At 41.3% G+C, this 20,363-nt stretch overlaps 1 protein-coding gene across 4 annotated transcripts in view; it reads right to left on the reverse strand.

The window, feature by feature from the left end:
• Positions 1-20,030, reverse strand: part of Pkd2l2 (polycystin 2 like 2, transient receptor potential cation channel) — a 99,715-nt gene extending 79,685 nt beyond the window's left edge. For all 4 annotated transcript variants that reach the window (XM_004652468.2, XM_012947503.2, XM_012947504.2 and 1 more), the window contains exons 1-5: positions 20,000-20,030; positions 19,407-19,508; positions 16,902-17,035; positions 14,398-14,654; positions 7,815-8,036 (exon numbers count right to left, since the gene is read on the reverse strand). In XM_004652468.2, coding sequence (XP_004652525.2) covers positions 7,815-8,036; positions 14,398-14,654; positions 16,902-17,035; positions 19,407-19,508; positions 20,000-20,030 — 746 coding nt within the window. The remainder of the gene's footprint in view (positions 1-7,814; positions 8,037-14,397; positions 14,655-16,901; positions 17,036-19,406; positions 19,509-19,999) is intronic.
• Positions 20,031-20,363: the final 333 nt, after the last annotated feature.

Raw genomic sequence — 20,363 nt, forward strand, 5'->3', positions numbered from 1 at the left:
TTCTTAAGCTTTTCCATAAAATAGAAAAAGAAGGAATCCTACCAAACTCCTTCTACGAAGCCAGCATCACCCTAATACCAAAAACAGGTTAAGATAGAACAAACAAAGAAAATTACAGACCCATCTCCCTCATGAACATAATTGCAAAAATTCTCAACAAAATATTGGCAAACAGAATACAAGAATATATCAGAAAGATCATTCACCTGGACCAAGTAAGCTTTATACCAGAGATGCAGGGATGGTTCAACATATGCAAATAGATAAATGTAATACATAATATAAATGGAATGAAGGACAAAAATCATATGATCATCTCATTAGATGCAGAAAAAGCATTTGACAAAATCCAACATCCCTTCATGATAAAAGTCCTACAGAGACTGGGAATAGAAGGATCATATTTCAATATAATAAAGGCTATTTATGACAAGCCTACAGCCAACATATTACTAAACGGGGAAAAACTGGAAGCTTTTCCACTAATCAGAAACAAGACAAGGGTGTCCACTATCCCCACTTTTATTTAATATAGTACTGGAAGTCTTAGGTATAGCAATAAGGCAAGAGATGCACATAAAAGGGATACAAATTGGAAAGGAAGAGATCAAGTTATCATTATTTGCAGATGACATGATTCTATATATAAAGGACCCTAAAGACTCTACCAAAAAACTGTTAGAGCTGATAAACACTACAGCCATGTAGCAGGATACAAAATAAATACACAGAAATCAGTAGCATTCTTATATGCTAACAATAAACACAGAGAGAATGAAATCAGAGAATCACTCCCACTCACAATTGCATCAAAGAAAATAAATTACCTTGGAATAAACCTAACCAAGGAAGTAAAGGATCTCTACTATGAAAACTATAAAACTCTTAAGCAAGAAATTGCAGAAGACACTAGGAAATGGAAAAACATCCCTTGTTCCCGGATCGGAAGAATCAATATTGTGAAAATGGAAATCTTACCAAAAGCAATCTACACATTTAATACAATCCCCATCAAAATACCAACAGCATTCTTTAAGGAAATAGAAAAAATAATCCAAAAATTCATTTGGAATCACAAAAAACCTCAAATATCTAAAATAATACTGAGCAACAAAAATGAGGCAGGTGGTCTCACTGTACCTGATTTTAACCTATACTACAGAGCCATAGTAACAAAAACAGCATGGTACTGGCACAAAAGCAGACATTTAGATCAATGGAACAGAGTAGAGGACCCAGATGCAAGTCCAAGTAGCTACAGCCACCTGATATTCGATAAAAATGCCAAAAATACTCATTGGAGAAAAGACAGCCTCTTCAGCAAATGGTGCTGGGAAAACTAGATATTTATCTGTAGAAAGATGAAAATAGATTTTTCTCTCTCTCCATGCACAAGAATTAAATCCAAATGGATTAAAGACCTTAATATCAGACCTGAAACTCTGAAACTGCTAGAGGAAAAAGTAGGGGAAACCCTTCAATATATTGGTCTTGCCAAAGACTTTCTGAATATAATCCCAATTGCTCAGGCAATAAAGCCACAGATTGACTCCTGGGACCTCATGAAATTAGAAAAATTTTGTACAACAAAGGACACTGTGAATAAAGCAAACAGGCAACCTACAGAATGGCAAAAAAAATTTGCCAGCTATACATCTGATAGAGGATTAATATCTAGGATATACAAAGAACTCAAAAAATTAAATACTATGAAATCAAACAAGCCAATTAAAAACTGGGCTATGGAGCTGGAGAGTTCTCAAAAGAAGAAATACGAATGGGATATAAGCATCTGAAAAATGTTCTACATCCCTAGTCATCAGAGAAATGCAGATTAAAACTACATTGAGATTCCATCTCACTCCTGTCAGATTGGCCACCATCATGAAAACAAATGATCATAAATGTTGGCGGGTATGTGGAAAAAAAGGAACCCTTCTACACTGCTGGTGGGAATGCAATCTGGTCCAGCCATTGTGGAAATCAGTGTGGAGGTTCCTAAAACAGCTAAAGATTGATCTACCATATGACCCAGCTATAGCACTCCTAGGCATATATCCTAAGGACTCATCTCATTTCCTTAGAAGTACATGCTCTACCATGTTTATTGCTGCTCAATTCATAATAGCTGGGAAATGGAATCAGCCTAGATGTCCCTCAACTAATGAATGGATAATGAAGATATGGCACATTTATACAATGGAGTTCTACTCAGTGGTAAAGAAAAATGAAGTTATGAAATTTGCAGGAAAATGGATGGATCTGGAAAGGATTATACTAACTGAGGTAAACCAGGCCAAGAAAGCCAAGCGTCGAATGTTCTCTCTCATATGTGGATCCTAGCTACAGATGACTGGGCTTCTGTGTGAGAAGCAAAAAACTCAGTAGCAGAGGCCAGTAAGCTAGAAAAGAGATAGAAAGGGAAGAGAAAGGAAGGGAGGGGGTACTTAATAGGATGGTGTGGTGGTTTGAGTCAGGTGTCCCCCATAAACTTAGGTGTTCTGAATGCTAGGTTCCCAGCTGATGGATATTTGGGAATTAATGCCTCCTGGAGGGAGTGTATTGTTGGGGGCAGGCTTAAGGGCTTTATAGCCAGTTTCCCCATGCCAGTGTTTGGCACACCCTCCTGTTGCTGTAGTCCACCTTATGTTGGCCAGGGGGTGATGTCCACCCTCTACTCATGCCATCGTTTTCCCCTGCCATCATGGAGCTTCCCCTTGAGCAGGTAAGCCAAAATAAATCTCTTTTTCCCAGAAGCTGCTCTTGGTTGGGTGATTTCTAACAGCAATGCAACCCAGACTGCAACAGATGGTATTGTATATATGTAAGTAGAAGAATAGATTAATGGGGGTGAAAAGGCCCAAAATGAGGTCTGGGAAGAGATTGAGTAAAGGAAAGGTGGAGGGACAGCTAATCAGAACCTAAGAGGGTATAAATAAAACATATGTAATCCTACGTTTTTGGACAATGGAACACTCAGGAGCTGTGTATTTTTGCTAGAAAATTTTCAGTACCAGGGATGGGATATCTTCCAGTGAGTTGTTGGCCAGGGAGATCCCTGATGCCCCCAAAACATTATAGGCCACTGCCGAGGCCCTTGATTTCCCACCAGGAATAGATGGTAAGATCCTATTGCTGGAGACTCCATATACTTGGCTGCAAGGTCACTGAGAAATCTTGGTGGAACTGAGCTGATAACCTCCTCCATTTAGACCAACTGACAGAAAGCTGGAGGAAGCCATTCTGCATGCAGTTCAATGGGAGAAAGAGAAATCACCAGTGAAGATAGTCATCCGTGGACACTGCAAGTCTTATAATTGGCCAGCCAGGCCAAATGAGCCAAACAGGTGCAATAGTGGCACGTTTGTCATGGTGGAAACCAACTGCCCTCTAAGTGGACTGAAGGCCCGCTCAATAGGAGGGGATACATCCCTGATACTGAAAACTTAAAATAGGGGTAGTCATAAGCCCTAGGGATGTAACGTCTGCTGTTGTCTGGCCAAATGTATATACTATGCTTATCAAACTGCCCAGTAAGCTCTTCTGTTAATGTTCACACCCTTATATTAATGCTACTCTCACTTTTGGTTGAGAAGCTTCTCTTTTCAGATGGCAGTGACCTTGGGACAAAACAGAAGGTATCATGGTGATGGAAAGAAATGACCGCAGTGCTCAGTACTGCCATATCTGTATCACACCTTCCAAGGCTCAGAGTATAATGCGGAAGAGGTGGCGGAAAGAATGTAAGAGCCAGAAGAAGGGCAGGGCTCCTTACAACATCCTCCCTCCAGACACAAAATGGCCTGGATATCCATTGCCTCACAGTGCCTGATACTACCTGCATAAGACCATCATAAGAGAAAGAAAAGATCAAGACATCAAAAGTAAAAGAGAGACTGATTGAGATGGGGAGGGAGTATGATGGAGAGTGGAGTTTCAAAGAGGTAAGTGGGGGGAGGAAGGGTCACCATGAGGTATTTTTTATAATCATGGAAGTTGTTAATAAAAAATTAAAAAATTTTAAAAAATAATTCTTGAAAAAATAAATTTTGTATAAAAAGAATAAAAAAAGAAAATTCAGGAAGCTGGGCATGTTGGCTCATGCCTTTAATACTAGCACTTGGGAGGCAGAGGTAGGAGGACTGTTGTGAATTCGAGGCCACCCTGAGACTACATAATAAATTCCAGGTCAGCCTGGGCTACAGCAAGACCATACCTCAAACCCCACCCCCCATAAAAAAGAAAAAGAAAAAGAAAAATGCAGAGGCTGGAGAGATGGCTCAGTGCTCAAGGTGCTTGCCTGCACCTTAAGAAAAACATGTGAGACCTGTGAGCAAAAGTGGCTCCATGAGATTTTTGTAGTGTGTTGCCTGTCCAGCAGTTATTTTCCCATAGTCTTTTCTTTTTGTTTTTAACATTTTATTTATTTGAGAGAGAAACAGGCAGAGGAAGAGAGAGAAAGGACCTAAGGACCAGGGTTTGATTTCTCAGTACCCATATAAAACCAGATGTACAAGGTCACACACACATTTGGGGTTTGTTTGTAGTGGCTAGAGGCCCTGGCATGCCCATTCTCTCTTCTTTCAATCTCTCTCTGCTTGCACATAAATAAATTAATTAAAAAAAGAAAATATGGGGTTTAGAGAGATGGTTTAACAGTTAAAGCACTTGCCTACAGAGTCAAAGGACCCAGATTTGATTCCCCAGGACCCATGTAAACCAGATGCACAAGGTGGCACATACGTCTGGAGTTCATTTGCAGTAGCTGGTGACCCTGGTGTGCCCATTCTTTGGCCCTCTCTCAAAAAAAAAAAAAAAAAAAAAAGCTGGGCATGGTGGTGCACACCTTTTCCCCGCACTTGGGAGGCAGAGGTAGGAGGATGGCTGTAAGATTGAGGCCAGCCTGAGACTACAGAGTGAATTCCAAGTCAGCCTGGGTTAGAGCAAGACCCAACATTGAAACACCACAACCCCCCCCCCCCGCAAAAAGAAAGAAAGAAAGAAAGAAACATAGCCTAGAGATATGGCTCAGCAGTTAAGGCACTTGCCTGCAAACCTGCAAAGCCTAAGAACCTGAGTTCAATTCCCCAGTACCCACATAAAGCCAGACACACAAGGTAGCACATGTGTCTGGAGCTTGTTTGCACTGGCTAGAGGCTCTGGTGCATTCATTTTCTATCTGCCTCTTTTTCACTCATAGTAAATCTATAAAATAGTAAAACTCTTTTAAAAAAGAAAATGCTATACTGTCATTAATGTGACTAGTTAGCCTCTGCTCAAAATGCACAATTTTTATGTAACAGCATAAGCATAATATTTAGTTAGGCCAGGCGTGGTGGCGCATGCCTTTAATTCCAGCACTCAGGAGGCAGAGGTAGGAGGATTGCCATGAGTTCAAGGCTACCCTGAGATGACAGAGTTAATTCCAGGTTAGCCTGGACCAGAGTGAGACCCTACCTTGAAAAAAACAACAAAAAAAATTTAGTTAGGAAGTCTGGATTTAATATCATTACAGGGCTGGAGAGACAGCTTAGCGGTTAAGCGCTTGCCTGTGAAGCCTAAGGACCCCTGTTCGAGGCTCAGTTCCCCAGGTCCTACATTAGCCAGATGCACAAGGGGGCGCACGCGTCTGGAGTTCGTTTGCAGAGGCTGGAAGCCCTGGCGCGCCCATTCTCTCTCTCTCCCTCTATCTGTCTTTCTCTCTGTGTCTGTCACTCTCAAATAAAAAAAAAAAATCATTACAAAGAATTCTTCATGTGCTTTAATCCTGTCATCCCAATACTTCCTACCTAATTTAGGGCACAGAAACAATTATACTTTTCACTTTGTCCTGATTAGGACTACTGGGAAGGATGCATGATGTTAATGAAAAGCTCTTGCTTCCTGAGAGAAAGATAAGACCTACCAGATGAAAGGTATGATGGATCCACTGGCTATCGAAGGTAGTTGTTATTTATTTACAAATGTTAAAGGTCAAGGTGTACTTTGTTATTGTCATTGCACAAGAGCAAAATCCCCCAGTTTGAATGAACTCTCATTCCATGCTGAGAAAAACATGTGAGACCTGTGAGCAAAAGTGGCTCCATGAGATTTTTGTAGTGTGTTGCCTGTCCAGCAGTTATTTTCCCATAGTCTTTTCTTTTTGTTTTTAATAGTTTATTTGAGAGAGAAACAGGCAGAGGGAGAGAGAGAAAGAGAGAGAATGGGAGTGCCAGAGCCTCCAGCCACTACAAACGAGCTCCAGATGCATGCGCCACCTTGTGCATCTGTCTTAACGCGGATACTGGAGAATCAAACCTGGGTCCTTTGGCTTTGCACAGACAAGCACCTTAACTGCCAAGCCGTTTCTCCAGCCCTCCCATAGCCTTTTCTTTAAGAGAACCGTGATTGTATTCAGTTGTCAGTAATCTCCAGATCACTTAGGGGAGGCAAATCTCCAGATGGACAAAACCATGGCAATCTTAGTTCTTTCCCAGTGCTCAGCTCTAGAGCTCTAGAGGTTCTATGATAGCATGTCTGGAGGCTGAAGGTAACTCAACCTGACTGAAGGAAGGAAAGTTTTCTTAATTTGCTGTTCTCTGTTTATGAATATCAATGATGTATAACCACAGTTTCCATGTGTGCACAACCATCCTGCAGAAGGTACGACTCACACCAAGGACAAGCTGAAATCATCTAAAAATATGAAGCTAGACCTCTGCATTTATTACAAAAGGTATTTGCCCTGGTTCTGGCATTGCTGTTATGTGGCAGAAGTTCATTTCTTCATGGTTTAAAGCAATATAAGCTGGGGATTTAGGCCTTTTATCAATTAGGGTTTTTTTTTTTTTTTTTTTTGAGGTAGGGTCTTGCTATAGCCCAGACTGACCTGGAATTCACTCTGTAGTCTCAGGGTGGCTTCAAACTCACAGCGATCCTCCTACCTCTGCCTTCCAAGTGCTAGGATTAAAAGCATGTGCCACTATGCCTGGCTAAATTGTTCATTCTTTTTTTTTTTAATTGTTCATTCTTGAGACAAATGTGGCTAACTTAATACCAAAGTCCATTCTAGGGTTGAGGAGATGGCTCAGTGGTTAAAAACACTTGCTTGCAAAGACTGACAGTCTGGGTTTGATTTCCTAGTACCCATGTAAAACCAGATGCACAAAGTGGCACATGTATCTGGAGTTCATTTGCAGTGATAGGAGGGCCTAAGACACCCATAATCTTTCTCTCCATTTCACTCTTAAATAAATATATATTTTTAAAAGACATCCAGGGCTGGAGAGATGGCTTAGCAGTTAAGGCACTTGCCTGCAAAAGCCTGACGACCCAGGTTTGATTCCCCAGTACTCATGCAAAGCCAGATGCACAATATGGTGCAGAGTTACAGAATTAGATGGTGTATGGTTACAGAGTTCGTTTGCAGAGGCTGGAAGCCCTGGTGAACCCATTCTCTCTCTCTCTCTCTGTTTGATTTCTCTATGTTTAAATTAAATAAATATTTTTTTAAATCAACAAAGAAATTTTAGTATTCTGATTACATGAAGAAATTATCATGACTACATGCTAAATCTGTGTAACTGCAGTGACAAGGAGGAAAAAAACTTACATAAATATTGTTATATATATCATAGTATGTTATGATTCTGTATGTTCCTATATGGATTTGAAATTAATGAAACAGTGACTACATGTTACTTCACTTCCTTTTTCATTATTATCAGTAGACCTACATTTATTTATTCTAAAGCTTATGATTTTAATCTCAGCATAAAGCATGTGCAAATTGGAATATATTTAATATACTAAGAAGAAAGTTTTGAATCACTCACCTGATGATGCAAAACAAATTTACATTAGCATTGTATAATGAAAAATCAATAAAGACAACCCTGGTCCCTCTTGTGATCCAGCTGTTCAGTTGGAGGTCCGCGAACTTGGTTTTGGTTTGAGATTTTGATTTTGATAAGGTGAAAATATACCCTCCACTTCGGTAAACACCAACAAATCCCCAGTGCCAAGGGGTATTGGTATTATGAGAAGAGTATTTCCATCTGTTAGATGTAGAAAGAGTAAGAAAAAGATAAGAAAACACAATTGGAAAGTGTTTTAAGAATTTAACAATTGGTTCAAAATAGTAGTTTCAAAATTGTAGTAGAGGGCTGGAGAGATGGTTTGGTGGTTAAGTGCTTGCCTGTGAAGCCTAAGGACCCCGGTTTGAGGCTCAATTCCTCAGTAGGTACATGCACCTGGAGTTCATTTGCAGTGGCTCGAGGCCCTGGCATGTGCATTCTCTATCTGCCTCCTTTCTCTCTCTCTCTCAAGTAAATAAATAAAACAATAAAAAATTGTAGTAGAGAGTTCATAAGATAATGAGAAAAAGCACATAAATTTAATATATTTTTCTTTCTAGTGCTTATTGCAGGAAACACACTGGGCTAGATACTATGAGAAGAAAATTTAAAAACCTCTTACCTCTGAGAAATAGAATCTACATATTTAGAATCTATAAATGATGAGCTGTTTTTCTTTAGCATATTGTCTCTGTTGGCTTATAATATGTTTAGGCTTTGAGTGGAACAAAAGTGTCAAAATTATTGTACTGCAAAAATATCAAGTTTTGATTCAGCAGTATGTGTGTCAGTGTGAAGAAAAGAGTGCTTCACAGTTTGTTATGTAAGTCATACATAATGATATATAAACAGCCAATATGTAAAAACTTTGTCTAAATGTTTATACTGTTACATAGCTACCTGATTTTATTTAAAGTGCATAGACTAAAGTTAAACATACATAACTAAATTTGATTTCCACATCCTTTTAGAAGAAAGCTTGATTTCTGAAGTCTTCTCCCTAAAATGTATTTGTATCCAAAGATCACTGCTTAAACTTGTTCTTCTTTTTATTTATTTGCATGAAGGTAGACAGGGAGGAAAAGAGAGAAAATGGGTGCACCAGGACCTCTTGCCACTGCAAACCAACTCCAGACACATGTACCACTTTGTGCATATGGCTTTATGTGGGTACTGGGGAACTGACAAGTGCTTTTAAACACTGAGCCATCTCTCCAGGCCCTTAAACTTGCTTTTCTATTAATATGTTTTCAACAGGAGGGAGAAACTGACACCACAAGGACAAAGCACTTATATTTTCATGTCTGTTTAACAGTTTTTCTTTTTTTGTTTTTTTTTTTTTTTGAGGTAGGGTCTCACTCTGGCCCAGGCTGACCTGGAATTCACTACGTAGTTTCAGGGTGGCCTCAAATTCACAGCGATCCTCCTACCTCTGCCTTCTGAGTGCTGGGATTAAAGGCATGCACCACCATGACTGACTTAGCTGTATTTTTTTTTAAATTTATTTATTTGCAAGCAACAGACAGAGAAAGAGGCAGATAGAGAGAGAGAATGGGCGTGCCAGGGCCTCCAGCCACTGCAAAAGAACTCCAGACGTGTGCGCCCCCTGTGCATCTGGCTAACGTGGGTCCTGGGGAATTGAGCCTCAAACCGGGGTCCTTAGGCTTCACAGGCAAGCGCTTAACCAGTAAGCCATCTCTCCAGCCCACTTAGCTGTATCTTTGAGATTGTTGGGGTTGAATGTAAAACGTCTCCCACAGGCTCATGAATTGGAATGCTTGGTCCTCAGCAAAGTGGTGCTGTTTGGGAAGGTTGGAGAACATCTGGGAGGCAGGGACTTGCTGAAGGAAGCGTCACTGGGGCAGGCCTTGAGGCGCTATTTGTTTTTTTAAGTTTCTTAATTTTTAAATTTTATTTGAGAGAGATACAGAAAGAAAGAGAATGGGTATGCCACAGCCTGCAGCCACGGTAAACGAACTCCAGATGCATAAGCCATCTTGTGTATCTGGCTTACATGGGTACTGGGGAATAGAACCTGGGTCCTTTGGCTTTGCAAGCAAACACCTTAACAGCTAAGCCATCTCTCCAGCCTCTGCTCTCTGCTTTCTGACTCTGATAACATGAAAGTCCTTGGCTCTCTGCTCCTGTCATACCTTTCCTCCACTGTGATGGACTCTTCCCTCTGTAATATACCCACTCTCTCCTGGCTTCTAATTCTTTTTAAATAAATCTAGTTTTACAAACAAGGTTCTTTTTTTCTGTTTCAAAAGAAAAGTTTTATACAAGGGTAAAGAGTTTAAAATGGGCATGCCTTTCATCCCAACACTCGGAGGTGGAGGTAGGCGGACTGGATAGCTATGAATTCAAGGCCATCCTGAAACTACATAGTGAATTCCAGGTCAGCCTGGGCTACAGGCAGAACCCTCCTTGAAACACCAAAAAAAAAAAAAAGAAGTTTAAAATGTTCTCTCCCCTTCCATCCCAGATTCTGTCACATAGATCTGAGTTACTTTTTAAAATTTAAGATTAAAATTTACGTAATCCCCTCCCCACCACCCTAATTTATCATAGCTCCCTCATTCACCTCCACTAGTTGAACACCCTCTTTTTTCATCCTATTCCTTTTCTTTCTTTCTTTCTTTCTTTCTTTCTTTCTTTCTTTCTTTCTTTTTTTTTTTTGGTTATTTTTTTCAAGGTAGGGTCTCACTCTAGCCCAGGTTGACCTGGAATTCACTATGGACTCTCAAGCTGGCCTTGGACTCATGCCAATCCTTCTACCTCTGCCTCCCCAGTGCTGGGACTAAAGGTGTGCACCACCACGCTTGACCCCTCTTCTATTTACTTATTTTAAATATATTTTATTTATTTACTTATTTGTGAGAGACAAAGAGAGAGAGAATGGTTCTGCCAAGGCCTCTAGCCACTGCAAATGAACTCCAGACATATGTGCCAACTTGTGCATCTGGCTTACATGGGTACTGGGAAATTAAACCTGGGTTCTTAGGCTTTGCAGGCAAGTGCTTTAACTGCTAAGCCATCTCTTCAGCCCTATTTTATTTTTGAGGTAGGGTCTCATTCTAGCTCAGGCTAATCTGTAATTTAGTATGTAGTCTCAGGCTGGCCTCAAACTCACAACACTCTTCCTACCTCTGCCTCACAAGAGCTGGAATTAAAAGTGTGTACCACCATGCCTAACCCCTCATCTATTTTTTTTTTTTTTTTTGCTTTTTCAAAGTAGGGTCTTTCCCAGGCTGACCTGGAATTCACTATGTAATCTCAGGCTGGCCTTGAACTCATGGCAGTCCTCCTATCTCTGCCTCTGGAGTGCTGGGATCAAAGGGTATATGCCACCATTCCCGGCTGTCCCTCTTCTTTTTTTAATAGGTAATGTTTTTATTTCTTTTTACTCTTTTTTTTTTTTTTTTTTGGTTTTTCGAGGTAGGGTCTCACTCTGGTCCAGGCTGACCTGGAATTAACTGTAGTCTCAGGGTGGCCTTGAACTCACAGCGATCCTCCTACCTCTGCCTCCCGAATGCTGGGATTAAAGGCGTGCGTCACCACGCCCGGCTCTCTTTTTACTCATTTTTTTGAGGCAGTGTCTTACTCTAGCCCATGCTGACCTGGAACTCACTATAGCCTAGACTGGGCTTGAACTCACTGTTACCCTCTCACCTTAGTCTCCTGAGTGCTAAGATTATAGGTGTGAGTAACCAAGCCTAGCTTAGGGAAATGTTTTTAATTAATGAATTTACCTTTTGGGTAGATGAACATGCTATTTATTTTGGATGTGGAGGAATGGCAGGCACTAACTCACCGTTCTAGTTAAGTATAAAGTGGTAACTACATCTAATCCACAGTGTTAATTGTGGTACTTAAAGTATAGGAAGCTGCTTTGGAAACTTAGAAAACTAGAATAATTTAAGAGAGTGGTCTTATGATTCCAGTTTAAAATGTATAGTGAAATAATTGGTTTATAGCCACACTTGGTGGCACACGCCTTTCACTCCAGCACTTGGGAGGCAGAGATAGGAGGATCAGAAGTTCAAGGCCACCCTGAGACCATATAGTGAATTCCAGGTTGGCTTGGACTAGAGTGAGACCCTTTGACAAAAATAATAATTAAGGGGTTGGGGATTTAGCTCAGTGGATAACTGCTTGCCTAGCAAGCACAAGGCCCTGGGTTCTGTCCTCAGCACTGAAAAAGAAAGACAAAAAATAATAATAATTAAGGGGCTAGAGAGATGGATGAGCAATTAAGGCACTTGTCTGCAAAGCCAAAGGACCCAGGTTCAGTTCTCCAGTATCCACATAAAGCCAGATGCACAAGGTGTGTGTGTGGGGGGGGGGGGCATATGTCTGGAGTTTGTTTGCAATGGCTATAGGCCCTGGAGTGTCCATCCTTAAAAAATAAAAAAAATTTAAAAATTTGATTTATTTTGTAATTTTGGGTTGAAAGGGAATGTGGCTAGTACTGTAATATTTAAGATACTTTTATACCTGTGCCTTTATAGTAGTGAATTTATTAGATTTATAAGGATTATACAAGTTCTCAAGAATGCCCAAACTCAGCCACTTGGGCTGCATAGTAAGATCCTATCCCAAAACAAAATAATAAAACCCAAAACGCATACAAAGAAGAAATAAGTCAATGAAACCCATAAAGCAATTAACCCTAGGGGCTGCAGGAAGGCTACTCAAAAAAAGGAAATGCAGGGCTGGAGAGGTGGCTCAGAGGTTAAAAGCACATGCTAGCAAAATCTGACAGCCTGGGTTTCATTCCCCAGTTCCCACACAAAGCCAGATGCACAAAGTAGTGCAAGTATCTGGAGTTTGTTTCAGCAGGAGGCCTTTGTACACCCATACTCTCTCATAAATAAACAAATGAAAAAATAAATTTAAAGAGAAATATTCATAATTCATATTCATAATATAAACTGACTAGTAGCTAAAAGCAATATGAAAAAGAAGTCATGGTATAACTAATACTGAGAGGCTAACAGGGGCAGGAGGACTGAACAGGAAGTAGAAAAAGGGAGTCATTTGATAGATCATGTGCCATGATTGAAAATAATACAGGCGTATAATTATAAAACCAATCAGCAGCAGGATGAGATGCTATTTAAAAATAGGAAGTAAGCCTGGAGAGATGGCCTAGTGGTCAAGGTACTTGCCTGCAAAGCCAAATGACCCAGGCTCGATCCCCCAGGAATTGAACCAGGATCCATGTAAGGTAGATGCACAAGGTGGCACATGCATCTGGAGTTCGTTTGCAGTGGCTAAAGGCCCTGGTGTGCCCATTTTCTCTCTCTCTCTATACACACACACACACACACACACACACACACACGTGTGCATCTATGTGCCTCTATCTCTCAAATAAATCAAACTAGGAAGCATATGCCTGGAGAAGTAACTAAAAAGAGCAAAGAGCAGCTATTCCTGGAGAGTGGGCACTATGCGTAGAAAAGGGAGAGCAGCACTGGCGCCAGCGGCTCCTCTGTCAAGGGGTGGTGGGGCACTGCAGTACTGAGTCTACACTGCCAGCAGCCTCAGCTGCCCTGAGGACAATGGCCACAGTGTTCCTGGCAGGCAGCATCAGGTGCAGTGCTTGCAGTGAAACGGTCCCCTTTCAGTACTGGAAGCCACAGGCTCTGTCAATTAGCAAGGCAGAGTAGGAGGGAGAAAGGTCACAGAGCACACCTCACACTCTCCTGAAGCATCCTACAAAGTTTTCTGTTTTTTTTCGGGTGGGGGGAGGATAATTGGGAGAGCATGGCTAGCCAGAAAAACTGAGTGAGTATTTTAAAAGGCAAAACCTGATATTTTGTCCCATATCCACTATGACTACACATTTCATGTCACAGCCTGCTACACTCGCTGTAAGGCAAACAGACAACAAACCCAACCCAAACCTGACACACAGGCTCACTCCTCTCAGCGCTGCAGGCTCCAGACTTTCTTCTGTGATTCCAGTGCTCGAAGAGCCACTGGGCCTACCAGCTCCCAGCACGAGTACTTGAAATCCACATATTTTCAATGTGTGTTATTATTAAGATGTTTCATACAGATACATCATGTGTTATGCATTGTGGGAGCAGTAGTCAGTTATTTTTGCGGGGAAGGGAATGCCTCTGAGCATGATGTCTCAACCTGTGGCTCTTAAAATCTTTCCAACACCCCTTCCCCAAAATTCTGAGCCTTAGTGGGTGAGTTTTAAGTGTACTTCAGTGATGAGCTCTTAGGAGCCTCTGGATCTCTACTTTGGTAGGGAAAAACAATCATTTTAATATAATGTAAAAAATTTTAATAAAATTTATAAATAAAAATATTTTATAGTTTTTGTATATTTTATATATTATAGAGTGGGAGGGGCACAGAATGGGCATACCAGAGCCTCTTGCCATGCAGACAAACTCCAGAGGCATGAACCATTTTATGTGTCTGGCTGGATGTCGGTACTGTGGAATTGAACCTTGGCTGGAAGGTTTTGCAAGCAAGTGCCTTTAACTGCTGAGTATTGTCTTCAGCCCATAAACTTAAAGTATAATCTAACTTTACTTACTCAGTATCATGTTGAAGGCCAAAATCAGACAGGTCTTCATTTTCAGGAGTGTATTTGTCATAACATTCACTCATCAAAGATTGAAAGGATGAATAGACCTTGCATGTATTGTTGCGGACTTTCAGCTGCCGGACTCTGGGGACTCCCAGAAGAACATTCTCATAGTAGATGCGACTAGTGTTCTTCAAATTGTACAACTGCTGCTTATTGTACCATGAGTCCCAGTACAAACCTTCCAAAAGTGGTCCTTCCATAAACTTCACATAGAATGAAAAATATTTTTCATGTCAATAGAATCTTTATTCATAATCTTGTGCATAACAGATTCTGAGTATGAAAAATATTACCCAAGACACCCTAAATGGTAATGACAAGGTTATTGTTATACTCCTGGGTTTATGGCCCTATGCACAAGCATGAACTCCTTCAATCTGCTCTCCTTCTCACTGATATACTAAAAATTGTCTTTCAGGATGTAAGTATCATGCACCACAAATTCAAATCTCACAAATCTCAGGAACTCCTGAAATGTCCAGCAAGGTGTAATGCAAACTCCGTGAAGCAGCTCACACAAGTCACCACCCATGCTGCGGTGGGCTTTTTGGTGAGGCAGCTGCCTTCCAGTCATCTGTGCTCCTGCAAACTCCAACAAACTCCCTAGTGCACCAAGCTAGATTTGGGTGGAATCATTTCTTTGGTCTGTCATTGGTGCCCTGTCTACAGGGAATAGACATTGGCTCATGTGTCCCAGGGAAAAGTTAACACAACACATACAAAAATCATAAACATTATCTTTCCTGGGCAACTAAATAAAATTCTTTTGAGAGACAGGGTCTCACTTTAGCCCAAGTTGACCAGGAATTTGCTATGTAGTCCCAGACTGGTTTCAAATTTCCCAGCAATCCTCCTACCTCAGCCTCCTGAATGCTGGGACTAAAGGTGTACACTACCATACCTGGTACATCTCGAATTTACTTTGCTGTTTTAGATTTTTTTTTTTTTTTGTTTTTCAAGGTAGGGTCTCTAGCTCAGGCTGACCTGGAATTCACTATGTAGGCTCAGGGTGGCCTCAAACTCGTGGTGATCCTCCTACCTCTGCCTCCCGAGTGCTGGGATTAAAGGCATACACCACCACGACCAGCTAGATTTTTTTTTTTTTAAATGTTTTGAGGTAAGGTTTCACTCTAGCCCAGGCTGATCTGAATTCACTACATAGTCTTAGGCTGGCCTTGAACTCATAGCGATCCTCCTACCTCACTGAGTGCTGGGATTAAAGTGTGCCACCACACCTGACAGACAGTGTCAGAGAGGGGGAGTTAGGGAAGAAGAGGGAGAGAATGAGCGTGCCAGGGACTCCACCTGCTGTAAGTGAACTCTGGATGCATGTACCACCTTGTGCATCTGGCATAACATGGGTACTAGGGAATTGAACTTTGGTCATTAAACTGTGCAGGCAAGCACTTTGACCACTGAGCCATCTCTCCAGCCCAAATCTTGTATTTTCTAATTGAAATGAGAATGCTTAAAAATATATATATAGGGCTGGAGAGATGGCTTAGTGGTTAAGCGCTTGCCTGTGAAGCCTAAGGACCCCGGTTCAAGGCTCGGTTCCCCAGGTCCCACGTTAGCCAGATGCACAAGGGGGCGCACACGTCTGGAGTTCGTTTGCAGAGGCTGGAAGCCCTGGCGCGCCCATTCTCTCTCTCTCCCTCTATCTGTCTTTCTCTCTGTGTCTGTCGCTCTCAAATAAATAAATAAATAAATAAATAAATAAATAAATAAATAATATATATATATATATATATATATATATATATATATATATATATATATATATATATATATCAAGGGCTGGAGAGATTGCTTAGAGGTTCAGGCTCTTGCCTGCAGAACCAAAAGACCCAGGTTCAATTAGCCAGGACCTACATAAGCTAGATGCACAAGGGGGCATATGTATCTGGAGTTCGTTTGCAGTGGCTGGAGGCCCTGGCACACCTATTGTTCTCTCTCTCTCCCCCTCTGCCTATTTCTTTCTCTCAAATAAATAAACAAATATTTTAAAAAATATATCAAGGGTAGGAAGATCACAGTGAGTTTGAGACCAGCCTGGGACTAGAGTGAATTCCAGGTCAGTCTGGGCTAGAATAAGACTCTAACTCACATAAATAAATAAATAAATAAATAAGAACAATATCATACTGTGAACACAGTTCCTCAACTGTACTAACTACTGGTTGATTCTAATAAGGAAATTATATCCTTATTTTTTTTTTTTTAGGTAGTGTCTCAATATAGCCCAGGCTGACCTGGAATCCACTAGGTAACTCAGGGTGGCCTTAAAGTCATGGCGATCCTCCCAAGTGCTGGGATTAAAGGCATGTGCCACCACACTCGGCATGATATCCACTTTTACTAATTCCTTCAATAAAAATTCTCTGAGCACTTATTATGTGTGGCAAAGGTTTATAGAATATCTAAAGTTGTCTACTTATGTGATATCTTACCTTCCAAAAATCAGTTATGCTTCGAATAGATTTAAAGTTAATTCTTTCCTCATCAGGCACAGAAGTGTCCAAAAATAGAGAGGCCATAACTTTGTTTAAGTAATACATATGTGGGTTTACCATCCCGAAAGTCACTAAGGAAAAGAATTTTTGTTTAAAAATTTACATTTAAAAAACTCAGTTATTAGGATCAAAATGTTATCTCAATTTCTTTCCAATTTGGGCTTGTAATTCAACTATGTTATGCCTAATTACTAAAAGAAATATTTTTCTAAAACCTAAAATAGAAATATTTCAGGCAGGAAGAAGTTTCTTGTAATCCTACTATTAAAGCTAGGCATAGACTTTTCAGGTTTTATGCACACACATTTATAATTTTGTCTTTTAAATAATGAGTTCACACTGACTCTGAATATCCATTTTTCTTCCACATTGAGAATAAGCAATATTCAAAAAAAAAAGAAAGAAAGAAAGAGGGAAAAGTAAAGAAAGAAAGAAGGGCTAGAGAGATGGTTTAGCAGTTAAGGTGCTTGCCTGTTTGACTCTCTAGGTCCCACATAAGTCAGATGCACAGTGATGCAAGCCAACACTGCACATGTGCACAAGGGGGTGCAAGTGTCTGGAGTTCAATATGGCAGTGGCTGGAGGCCCTGGCATGCAAATTCTCAATCTCTCTCAATAAAAAAAAAAAAGTCTGTTGGGCTTACCTCCAAAAAGGAAGAGCAAAGGAGAGGGAGGAAGACAGAGAGAGAGAGAGAGAGAGAGAGAGAGAGAGAAAGAGAGAGAGAGAGAGAGAGAGAGAGGGAGAGGGAGAGAGAGGAGGAGGGAGGGGAAGGAGGGAGGGGAAGAGAGAGAGAGGGAGAGAGAGAGGGCAATATTAGGCAAAATAGCTCAGTTGGGAGAGCACTAGGTTATAGGCAATATTCTGTAGTAGGTGGTTAAGGACATGGAACTTGAATTCAACCAGGTAAGGGTTCTGAGTCTTATTACAGGAATGCTATCTCTTAGTTCTTAGTTTTGTTCTGAGAAGGAGATGGTGGATATAGAATATTTAAAATGATGCTTTGGCACACAGCAAGTTTTTAAAAATATTTTATTTATTAGAGAAAGAGAATGTGCGTGCCACGGACTCTAGCCACTACAAATGAACTCCAGAGGCATGTGCCACTTTGTGTATCTGGCTTATGTGGGTCCTGGGGAATCAAACCTGGGTCCTTAGGCTTCACAGGCAAACACCTTAATCACTAAGCTCTCTCTCCAGCCCCAAGAGCTTTTTTTTAAAAATAGTATTACTTCTTTTTGGGTATGTGTTAATTTTATAAAGAGATATAATTTCTTGCAACAAACAAATTTAGAAAAGTATCATCATCATTTCATTCTATGTACAAGCCCATGCCATTTATTAGTATAGCATTTATTTCATTGCTATACTGTAATGTTAAACAAATCCCCTTACTGAAGGTTTAGGCTGTTTTCAATTCTTTATTATAATAAAAGTGTTAAAATACTTCTGAATAGTGGATTAAGAACAATATTTTTGTGTTCAAGATAGGGTTCTCTCTCTAGCCCTGGATGACCTGGAATTCACTATGTAGTTTCAAAGTACCTTGAATTTAAGGGAATCCTCCTACCTCTGCCTTCCAAGTGCTGGGATTAAAGGCGTGTACCACCATACCCACCACACCCAGCTTTCAACAATCTTTTTGCTTACGTTTTAATACTTTCTAAATATGCAATATTAAGCATGTATTATCTTTAAGACTAAGTTTTAAAAAAAAATTTTATTTGCAAGCAGAGAGAGAGAGGAGAGGGAGAAAGAATGGACACACCAGGGCCTCTAGCCACTGCAAACGAGCTCCAGATACATGTGCCCCTTGTGCATCTGGCCTATGTGGGTCCTGGGGTATCAAACCTGGTTCCTTTGGGTTCACAGACAAATACCTTAACAGCTAAACCATCTCTCCAGCCCAGGCTTTTTTTAGGTAGGGCCTCACTATAGCCCAGAATGACCTGGAACTATGTAGACCCAGGTTGGCCTTGAACTCTCAGGAATCCTCCTACCTCTACCTCCTGAGGGCTGAGATTAAAGGCATGGGTCACTAGACCTGGCCTGTAACTAAGTTTTTATAAACCAGTCTCAGATACTTATCAAGTTGATTCTACTAGTCTTTAATTAATCTATGACTAAAAATTAACACCTGCAAGACCAATTACTTAGGTAATTGGTATACAATTACCAGTTGGCACATGCTGACCTAAGAGAATGCTACAAGAGATATTTTTATTAGTTATGTATATAGGGATTATGTTTTAAACAGACCTTCCAAATAAAATAAAAATACTGTTGACTATGAAAATTGGTAGTTACATCCGTGATCCAGGTTTGCCCTTAAAAACTGGAAATAGTCTATCATGGATAATGATCTTTAAAATCTGTCATTTTTTTTTGTTGTTTTAGTATGTTTTTCTAGGTCAACCAACCTTTGCCTCCATCTGCGTACTTACATATACATAGGTTTATTAAAAAAATGAAGTACAGCAACAATTCCTGAGGTGTAGTTCTAATTTCTACTTCCCTTCTGTAATGCAGCTTAGGTTTTGAAGTCCCTGTGAAATGTAAAACAAACAAATTTTTTTTTCCTTCATATTACTATGTAATTACTATGTCTGGAAGTAGAAACGATAACTTTTCAGTTGTTACACCGGCGAAAGGAAACTTCAAGGGCTACGGGTTATTTTTCATTCCCACTCTCAGGAGGCTGGGGTCATCGCTGAATCTTGCCCCGGGGTGAGCAGGCAGTCGTCTGCGGGCTGGGAGGACAGCACAGAGGCGGTCCAGCTGAAGCCGGCAGGGTCCCGACTCCCCAGATCCACGAAGGCCTCTGGAGACCCGCCAGGCCAGGCGACAGCCGTGCCGTGCGCTGGGTGGCAGCGCCCGCGGGGGCGGGGCACGGGGCGGGCGCTGTCCCTTGTCAGGGCCTCCCTCCCCTCTGTGTGACCAGACTGCGGTCGGTCGTCTCCCGTCGGGTTCACAAACAGCTCTTTTCTGGCCGTGTGGACTTGCCAAATGCGCCCGGCTACACCCACGCATCCCTCACCTCCCCGGTGCCACCGAGACGCCTCGGCCATCGCCGGCGGACCGCAGAACGCCGCTGCGCCTGCGCAGTCGGCCTTAGCGGGCGCTAACCCAGCGTCTGCGCTTGCGCTGTTCTGCGGCCGCTAACAAGGCGGGTGCGCCTGCGCAACCGAGGGCCTGTCAGAGCTGCTCCCGCCCCCCTGGAGGGCTGCAGGTGGAGCCTGCTGCTGCCTGTCACAGGGACGTTGGTAACTCATTTTTCTGGATGCAAAAAGGAAACCAGTACCACAACCTAGCTTCCTTCCATGCCTGTGGCAGCTTGTCTGTCCTATTATTGTTCAACTTAATCAAAATAACTAGAACTAAAACCCCACCTCGAAAATTAC

This window comes from Jaculus jaculus, chromosome 13 (genome assembly GCF_020740685.1).
Source record: "Jaculus jaculus isolate mJacJac1 chromosome 13, mJacJac1.mat.Y.cur, whole genome shotgun sequence".
NCBI classification, from domain to species: Eukaryota; Metazoa; Chordata; class Mammalia; order Rodentia; family Dipodidae; genus Jaculus; species Jaculus jaculus.